We start from the raw sequence: 10,278 nt of genomic DNA, 5'->3' as shown, positions 1-10,278 counted from the left end.
GTCTGGTTCAGATTCAGCTGATTATTCTCTGTAGGGTTCACATCTTAACAAATTCTCATTCAAATTGTCATCCGCATCTGTAAATGTATAAAATGTAGCTATTTTAATCTACACCGACAGCTGAGTTGCTTCATACTCCTTAGATTAAATGTACACACGAGCTCTGCGGCAATGCGAAAGATTCGCATTACTCCTTACTATGAATCCTGCACTGGTTCCTTCCAGATCATACTTTTTTCACACAATGTGATGCATCTCCTTCCTCTGCTGCTGTCTTTCTCACACTGATATGATTGGGAATTTGTTGAAATTCAGGCAGAGTCCCCTGAGTTTTCCCTGATGGGCAATTTGTGGGCAGTCAAGATGATAGACAAGGACACAACATGCTGGATTGTTAATGAATAACTGTGCTGCACTTAGGCACACACCCTCTACAAAACACGCTCCATCAGAAAAACTCCCCCCCCCCACAGTTTCCCAGCACTATTTTTTTATCACAGTTTCATCTGCGCTCTGAGTCCTTGATGCGCAGAAGGCGGTAGCACAGTATCCCAGCGCTCCCCTCCCTCCTTCTCTCATTCTCACATGCCTCTAGGCACTGCCTTATTTCCCCCCAAGGAGTGGTGCAACTCCCTGCCAATTCATCCCAATCCATCAGTGAGTGTTCTACCCACACACACACACACACACACACACACACACACACACACTGCCATCAGACTGACCTGCCTCTTTTTCATTCTTTTTTCATTTTTCATGTTGTTGAGACAGAGACAGATTGGCATGCTGAGTAGGGACATACAACACAAGCATGGGAAATGAGAAGCCAGTGAGTGCTGCTGACTGGTTAGCTGTGTCCGTGTAAAATCAGGATAAAGTCTAATTTCACCTCTTTAAAAAGTAGTAATAGTCAGAATAATGAGAACAATAGTAGCAAAGTGACAGCAAAGTTTCAAAATGACTTCATTTTCTGGTCTGCATTTTTGTTTTAGGACTCTCCCACATTAGCTCTGCATGCTTAAAGCTGAAAGCAATACAGATTTATCTTAAAGTGGACAAAGGTGCAGCTCCTTAGTTATTCCTCTGTCTGAAACAAGCTGTTTTTCCTGCTCTTTAAAGCCGTCTTTCTTGTAATTGGCTGTGACTTGAAAACAGAATATTTGAACAGCAGCTGAGTGTGTGTGTTCCCACTTAAAAAGCTGTGTATATGAGTTGACCATATGAGCGATATCTCTCCTGAGTGACGTCACACAGAGCCAAGTGTGTGTGTGAGTGTGTGTGGGGGGAAGGGGAGGAGCAAGGGGGGGGGGGGGGGGGGGTTGAGCGTTTAGAGGTTCATCAATTCATGAAACTGTAACTAACTGAGCGGAACCATATCTGTAGGCACGGTGTGGTGATCTGAAAGAAATCCAGAGTGTACAAGACCACTAAGAGTAAAAAAAGGCCAATTTTACTGACGCCATGGCAACTATATGATATATAAGACGTGTGATCATTTATGGTAGGTGGCATACAATGACCATGTTGTATTTCTCACATCTAAACAACTTCAAAGAGCTGGAGGAGACTCAGCACCACGGACAGCGCCCAACTCTCTCTCTCTCTCTCTCTCTCTCTCTCTCTCTCTCTCTCTCTCTCTCTCTCTCTCTCTCTCTCTCTCTCTTCCGGGCGCACACTCGGCAGCTGGCTGCGATACAGCTCCTCCTCTCTCCTGTGTGGTGGCTTTCCCGACCAAAGATCCTTGGACGTGAACAGTTTCGCTGAAGAGCACTTTTCTTTCCTCCAGACGAGTAGACGGACAGCCAAGCGTCAGTTATTCCACATCGACCTGAGACAAAGGAGTTAAGGTGTCGGATAAGGTCTCCAACCGTCCTTCACCCCCCAAAAATCTCTGTCAGCGATGGAGACTTGGGCTGGCTTCTGCCCAGGCATGCACTTATCTCTGGGTATCTGGGTGATGATAGCCGCTCATACCCTACAAAATGCCAAGGCGGAGATAAGTTGCGCATCTTGCCCGACGCCAGTTCAACTTCACCAGGAGAAATTACAGCTGGGGATACGCGCCGACCCGACAGAGGAGCTTGCCACCCTAAAAAACATCCGAGTAGAGTTTAAGGAACTCGGAGTTACCGACCAGGATACTGAAATGGACGGCGACCGTGAGGCGGGGATTTCTGCCGAGGGTGCCCCCCAGTTCCCCCAAGATGCCAGTTTGGATGGAGTTAGTACGCAGGAAGGTGCACCCGGGTCCAGTGAAGAAAGTCGAAGCAACAATGATAAGCGAGAGACGGCTGAGGACTCTGCGCTCCGGAGAGCAAAGAGAAGCGGTCATGAGTTTGCCGAGTTCAGCGAGAATGGGTGGACCGGAGGGGCCGGCGTGGATGTGGGCTCTCCGGATGAGCGGGGTTCTATGTTAGACGCGCACAAACAAGGCAGGTCCGAATTCAGGTGGAACAGGGACGAAGGGAGAGGAAATACCCGCCAGGATGAGCCCAAGCTCACCAGCAGCACTTTCGCTCTGACTGGAGACTCTGCGCATAACCACGCGGTGGTCTACTGGTCCGGACAGAACAGCAGTGTAAGTACAGCCCCGCTTTAATATCGGCCCAGTTTTGTTTTCGTACTGGTTCCTGGTCACACTCCAATTTCACGCCAGCTGGCAGGGTGTGATATTTCCAGCAGCTCCGTGACGCGCAGAGCTCAGACTTTGTGCCGCGGAGTTTGGGTTCGCTGTTAACAGGTGCACCCGTGCAGACGCAGCCACAGACGCGCACCCGTGACGCGCTCGGGCTTGTTGTGCTGCACCGTATTCTGCCTCGACCTTTGACTCTACCGTGAATTACACACGACCCCCCCGTGTCAGTTCTTTCTTGTTTTCTGCTGTTTGGTGAACAAACACTGCGTAGTTTTACTCTCGTCAATGATGACTACGGATTTTATCGGGATTTATTGCCGCAGTGGGGAAAACATTTATGACTTATTTGTAGCATATCTGAGATATGCGAGTGCATGATTCATCCCTGTGACGCGAAGGTTTTCATCCGAATTAAATGTGGAGGAAAGGAAAGAGGGAGTCGTAAAAATAACGCAACCCTCGGTAAGTCCTCAAATTCTTTAGGCTATGTGTTTCTCCACTGGAGGACAGTTTGTGCTTCACCTGAGTCACCGAAGAATGAATGAATTAGGTTTACAAATATTTACAAATATCCATCCTTTAAATTAGTAATGAAGAAAAACATCCCCTGTTCGGTCACCACACAATTTCCAAAGCCGGAGATGAGGTTAGATTAGGTTACCCCCCCCCCCCCACACACACACACACACACACACATCAGGTTGCTGTAGAACAACATACAGTGTTCTAATGTAAGGAGTTTGTCCAGGTCAAAGCCAGGGGGAGGCTGCTGCCCTGCTGTGTGAAGCTGTACAGCAGCGATATAGTTCCAGAGAACCATTTACCTAATTCTAAAATGACACTGACCTCGTCCGAGCCTATTTATGCATATGAAATATATGAAAATCCTGCCCTTGTTACACAAGTGGGCCCTCATAGGAAGAGAATAATGAGCCAAAATGAATGTAAGTCATTTACACAACCGTGTAAGCTCACAGGGAGCCGTTGGGCTCTTCTTTGTGGTTTCACAAGCTTAATTTGTTGTTATGGCTGCTCCTCTGTCTTTACTCCATTTGGAAAAAAAAAAAAGAACAGAAAAAATCCCACATATTCAGTCTTGTCTGAGCTGATTATAACATGGTGCATGAACTTGTTTTTTAACCCGCAGTGAAGACCGAGGCACTGTGAGGGGAACGTGTGTGTGTGTGTGTGTAAGTGCATGTGTGTGCGCTGGATGGAGAGGGTAAGGAGGTTATTGTGTGTGGCTGCCCCCAGCTTTAAATCTTCAATAATTATCTCAAAGACTTAGGCCACTGTTTCAAAGTCTCTTTCGCTTTCATGGCGAAAAAAGGAGGAAATCATGTCTGGCCTCAAGAGCATAGGAGATCTGTTCCTTAATCTTGATTTGCTTTTGGTGCTTGATCTGCTGATGAATGGAGGGGAGGGAACGAGCGATTAAGCTTCAAGTCTTTTAACAAATCGGCAACAGTGGTTCAGTTAGAAAAAGAGTAAGTTGGGCAGCTAGGACTAACTGCTTGGATGGATGACCAGGCTTATTCAGCCACTTCAATCTTGACTGTCTGCAGCCTCATTTATTTTTCATCTCTTTGAACTACAGAGACAGTCCTCACCAGAAATGTAACCACCTTTGGTTGCTTTACACACTCAAATTCTCCCGAGCTCCCGTTGGCCTCGTGGTCAGGACACAGGTAGGCGCAATATTGACTCTTACCTAATATTGTGTCGTCCTGCTTGTGCTGCGAAAATAGCTCTGATGTTGGGCTCGTTGGCTTAGGCCCTCTGTGGACTGTACTTCTTCATAACTTTGAGGAAATGATGGTGGAAAAATTGGTCTGCAGACCACTGCTTCCAGACTTTGTCTTTCAGTACTTCCCCCCCATTGACTACAATATTTTGTTGACTTTCACAATTCCTTTTATCTTCTAAACTTAATACTCGTGTCTCTTTTACATTGATTGGTAGAATCTGTTATAATATAGAAACTAGGCCACCACTTCAGGCACATTTTGCTTGTCACATCTATTTATCATAAACCTTTTAAGGGTTTAGAAGACATGTGCTAAGGTTAGTGTTGAGGTCACATGAGAGGCGATGTCCTGCACACTATCATCTGCACTGTTTTTAGCCTGAGCCAAAATCAAATATCCAAATAACAACAGCCAAATACTTGATGGTCAGAGACTGATTTCATGTAAACAACTGATGATTCTAATCTAAATTCAGACCAGAAGAGCCCTTCTCTGTCTGATATTTGGTAAGATTTATTAATTATATTTTAACAGTTAACTGCTATAGTATTTTTTGTCTTAATCAGGACAATTAGAGATTTTGATTTTCACAAATTTATATTTGATTGAAGTGCTGTCTTGGGACCTGCTTGCCCTTCCAGGAAAGGGTAGAGGTGGAGAAAGCAGCAACAAAGAGCTGCATTGGAGGTGGGTTGCAAAGTGGCTAGCAGATGTACAGCAACTGAGGGCCTATACAAGATGGCTGGATGATCTGTACAGTACAAGCTGATGTGGGTGTTGTGATCAGCTGGAGGACAAAAAAAGGACTGGCTGACCTAAAAAAAAAAAAAAGGAAAAAAAAGAGGAAAAAAGTCTACAGTAGACGATCCACATCTGAAAGTCATTTCCTGGACCCGATGTTCACTGAAGCGTGATCAGAAACAATCTCAGTGGAAGTGTGGCTGTCAAGAAGCCATTTTTAAGGAAGGGAAACAGGAAAAAAAGGTTATGCCAATAACACAAGCGCTGTGCTGAAAATCAGTTTCTTGTGGAGTGATAAATCCCCATTTGAAATTCTTGGTTCAAATTGTGAGCATGTGAAGAGGGAGTCAGCAGAGCGACACAGTGAGGCTAGAGCCATCTGCAAATCACTGCAGAGGCTCCGCCATGGTTTGATAGAATTATGAAAATAAAAAAAGTATTTTGATCCACCATGTAATATCATCTGGAAAGCATCTGATTGGCTTAATTTTTCAGCATGATAGTTAAAAGACACAGTGGAACCAGTCATGGATTGGCCTCCACATAGGCTGGATATCAATATTACTGAGGCTCTGTGTCATCTTAAAAGAGAACAAAAGACAGAAACAGCCAGAGATACGCTTTGAATGTCTTTGCAGAAGTCTGGGGAACTATTCCTGAAGACTACAGAAGAAAGTTACAGAAAGCTGCCTGAGACAGTTCGGGCTGTATGCAAGAATATAGGTGGTCATGTCAATAATTGACCTTTAAGCTCATTAGCATTGCACAAAGTCTGTTTTTACCTTACATACTGTATTCCCATGTAGATTTGCACATTTCAGTAAATCACTGCACATGTCTTTAGAGTTTCTTTGCAAACTAGCAAACATGTATGTGTAAGATGCAGTCATTGGTTGTTTTGATGTAATTATTTGATGTATTAATCTGAGTCTGATTATATGGTTATTAATGCATTCATTCATCCAAGTTACATAAAATTACCTCTATAAGTTATATATTGATCATAACATGAGTTTAACCATTAATAATGGAGGTTAGTAATGTCAATCTAACTAACTGATAAAGAGTATTAATGTAAGAATTCATATATTCTTTGAATTCCCTGAATGTTTATTTTTTTAAACATTTTCTTGGGTCATTCTTAACATTAAACTATATATGGCTGTTTAAAAAATAGACCTATTTTATACTTGTGTTTCCTTGTATATTTTTAATATGGGCCACGTGATTCAGTTCATGTCTGTGTATGAGAATAAACACCAAAATTAACAAGTTCGTGCACAGGTTTCGGTACAAAATGTGCAGCACAGTTTTTTACATGAAACATTTTGATTGTGAGATTTTTACTAACTGAATTTATTATTTTTAGGGAAGATGCATCCAAGCAGTTTAAAGCATACTTCACATTCAGTCTACTCAATATTTCCTTTGTTGAAATATTCAAATAAATTATAATATTTGAACAGAAAACGACTGCAGAAACCTGGATCCAGTAATTCGTCAAAGCCAAAGGCATCTGCACCAGGACCATCCGGATCATGTGGTTCAATGCAACCGGCCTCCAGGTTTAGCAGTTGTGGTCGGGCCACTGTTACTAAAACAGATGCAGAATTTTGTTGTCCTTTTTTTCTGCTGCTCAAATTTGGTTGAGTTGCAGCAGAGAATTTTTAGAACAGGCTCCATAAGATCAATGTTTACTGACTCATTGTTATGAGGCTCATATTTACTCTCTGTATAACAGTTTTGATTACGCAGGAGAAAAACTGTCTGCTTTGGCAGAGTTTTCATATCTTTCTCTGTTTTTTTGATGGGGACAAGAAGATTTATTGAATTTGAAAGTTCTCCCAAGTGTTTCCTCTCTATAGAGCCCAAGGTTATTCATTTTCCTCAGTTGTAGTAGTTACTGACTGGACCGAGGGACAGTTTGTCTGGATAAAATTAAAAACAAGCTGAAGATTTAAGTAGTTAATCAAAAAGCGGCCTGTGGTTAGTCAAAGATGGGTGCCACAGGAGGCCCTACTTGGATAAAGTTAGCAGTGGTTATGTCACATCACATGCTTCCCCGTGGCCTCAAGGAGATTCTCAGGGAGATAACTCTTCCTGCCAACCACCAAGAACCAGGCGGCTCAGAACACAACATGTGTTGATCACTGGAACCTTTTCTGACCAACAACTGAGCAGAGCCTGTGCCCCATCCAGTGACCTTTAGCCAGCTTCTCACCACGGACATTTAGAATTCCTCTGGATTAAATGAAAACGCACCACAGCTGGGTGACTGGTGTGCCATTTGGCTGACTAGCTGCAACATGGACCATAAATTCACAACATTTGTGCTTCAGAGACTTTCTCTCAGCCTTACTTCAGACAGATTGTTCGGCTGTGTCTTGCACTGCGACTACCTGTGGGAGGACTTGACACTGCTGTGGATTCCCCGGGGGTTGGTGGCGTGTCCACACACAGTGTGTCGTCGCGTGTGTCTTAATGTTTCTGTCTCAAGCTTAAGCAGGTTACATCCAAGCCTTAACCTTAGATATTAACTGGCACTGTAGTGGTAGCCATGTTGAGAATAACTGTGATTTCTAATATTCATGAACATAATTCCAATGATGCATTCCTCCGGTGACGTGACAAGTTCTTTCCTAAGTATTTTTGAGCCAGTGCAACCTCCCAGCCTCAGCAGTCATGGGCATAATGGCATTGTGACTGACAGCTGGAATACAAAATGGAAAGCTTTAGCAGTGCCTCTTCTAGTGTGATCTTGAAACATTCGTCTCTTCTAAGGGAACCTTGAGATCCTTACCCATCAGCATAATCTAAATGAATATATTCCTTTAAGGAAGCTGTGACCATAAGTACCGGCATCGGGACGCCGGCTTTCCGGCTGCTGCATCTCTGCTCCTTGATGACTGTTTCATGTTCTCTGACACACGGTGCTCCCTTTGTTGTCCTCTGTGGGTTTTAAAGGGGTTATTGAAGAGTAGTATGGAAAATTAACATAACCCACTGTGGGTATTGCTCGACTTGAGTGGTCTTTAAAGTCGTGAGAACTCATGCCGAGGCAGGTCGTCCGTATCTGGCAAGTCATCAATAAAGCTGACTGCGTGTGTTTGAAATTCTCAAATCCCTCTTGAGAACCGAAGGAACAGTGCAGAAAAAAATGTCATGCAGCAAACACGCACACGCGTGCATGCACCCACACACACACGCGTGCATTCTGGGTATCTATAAGACATTAAATGCTATTTCATTTCCTCTGCAGGGTATCAGATTCTTCCTGCACAGGATTCAGAAAAATGATCTCTGTTTTGAAAGAATCTTGCAGAAATGTTTTGAGGAGACTGCTTTTTGCACACTCTGATCCTTCTTTGCAGCACACTTTGTGAAAGACGGTTCTATGGACTGACCAACAAGGATGAAGCATTCGCGAGCGCCATCTCTGCTGCGAGGGGAGGTGATTTAGGATGTAGAGACAGGCCGCGTTCCCTCTCACTTTCCATCAGCCCATCCTCCCCCTCAGCCTAAATTACTGATGCTAATACATTATAAAGTTGTTTCTTTTCTTGCCTCTCTTGCTACCCTGGTGGCTGTCTGCTCTGGAGGAAGAAGAGGGTGAAAAACTAGAATATCATAAATAATGAAGCCCTTCCAGCGAGCCCCAGCTCCCTCGTCCCTCCCTCCACCCTCCCTCCTTCCCCTAATCCCAGTCTAATTAGTGTCTACAAATTTGTTTCTCATCTCCTGTTTTCTTGGGGTTTTTTGCAGTGGAAGTATGATGTCATGGCAAGAAGCCATGTGCCACAAAACATGAATGGCGAATGGGTCTTGACACTAGACTCTTGGCTGCAGTTCCCAAACAGTCGGGGTCAGGCTGCCGCTCGCTCTTGACCTACTGATTTCACGCAGTGTGGTTTTAAAAGCATGTCGTGTTGCATAATACTCTCACTGGGTTCGATGTGTAGAATGAGTCACTAATGTATGTTAGGTCATTTCTCTTTTTCATTTCTGAATGTGATTTTAGCTCTGTGTAGAATAAAAGGCAAAATCATTTGCATGGGATGCGAGCACAGCTGACCATTTTAAATATATCCAGAAAAACAGGATGAAATGAATACACACATTCCTATCAGCAACATCTTACCCTCGTGACTGCATGCACAAAACTCCTCTTGCCAGAAGTTAACTAGGTCAGCACAGTTTTAGCATTTTCTAACTTCGGCTAAAGGTCACCAGATGCACTTAAAGGTGTCACATAATGTTAAAACTCTCCTCAGCGCGGAAACGCTGCCACATTAAGGAAGCCATTCAGGAAGCCATCCAATCAGGATGCATTGCACCTGCTACTGCAGCGCGCCGCCGATCTTGGATCACATCAAGCTGCTAAAAGGCTTTGAAGCTATGAGCATGTGCGGAGTAGAAACCCAGCCGGTTGAACAAGAGGCTTTAAAGGCTGCGTTCGCCAAACCTAATGGCCTCATTATGTTTCCTGTGTGATTGCCACGGTGGCTGAAGCGTTGATGGAAGCCAACTGTCTACGACTTCAGAGAGTTGTGTAATCATACGCTTGGCCACTGATCCCGGTCGGCAGTACAAGGGTGCCGACATTATTCGCACGAGTCAGAGAGAAGGGTGTGTGTGAAAGTACACGTGTGTTAACTAAACTGATGCATGCCAGTGTCACGATTGATTTAGTCTCATTTCTATTATACCCCGTGGCTTTTTACCATCTGGAACATGCCGAGCATTTGGGGTAGCGTCTAAAAGCGGGGAGTAGCTTCGTCCCACTGTCCTTCTCCTCGAGCTGTGAGTGTGAGACTTTCCGGTCCCAGAGGCACGCCGCATCTTGACCTTATCCAGTTTTTTTCCGAGCCAAGTGCGATACCTTGTAATGTTGATGTCCCTTGCCATTTCCCAAACATGGGCAGGCCAGGGAGAGCAGCCAGGCGATGAACACATAATAACGTCAGACCACAGTGAAGCGATAGACCGCACGCTGTGTTTCTCTCTCCCTCTCTGCCTCACCGTCTCTTATCCTCTCTGTCCTGCTTCAGCACGGTCTGTTTCTCCCACACACTGATATACATTCATTAGGTCACAGATGCACAAAACTGCAGACGTCCAAACCCACACAGCATACCTAAAAAAGAAAGGCGTGTA

At 44.4% G+C, this 10,278-nt stretch overlaps 1 protein-coding gene across 1 annotated transcript in view; it reads left to right on the top strand.

Annotated features, from left to right (window-relative positions):
• The first annotated feature begins 1,675 nt into the window (after positions 1-1,675).
• sorcs3a (sortilin related VPS10 domain containing receptor 3a) overlaps positions 1,676-10,278 on the top strand; it is a 244,761-nt gene continuing 236,158 nt past the window's right edge. Inside the window, exon 1 of the mRNA XM_085460496.1 lies at positions 1,676-2,578. Within this exon, the coding sequence (XP_085316622.1) occupies positions 1,901-2,578 (678 nt within the window). The 5' untranslated portion in view covers positions 1,676-1,900. The remainder of the gene's footprint in view (positions 2,579-10,278) is intronic.

This window comes from Copadichromis virginalis, linkage group LG6 (genome assembly GCF_057382275.1).
Source record: "Copadichromis virginalis isolate Kocher_CV1m ecotype Utaka linkage group LG6, C_Virginalis_male_GT1.1, whole genome shotgun sequence".
Taxonomy (NCBI): Eukaryota; Metazoa; Chordata; class Actinopteri; order Cichliformes; family Cichlidae; genus Copadichromis; species Copadichromis virginalis.
The sequence above is the reverse complement of the archived record's forward strand: the minus strand, read 5'-3'. Positions and strand labels throughout refer to the sequence as shown.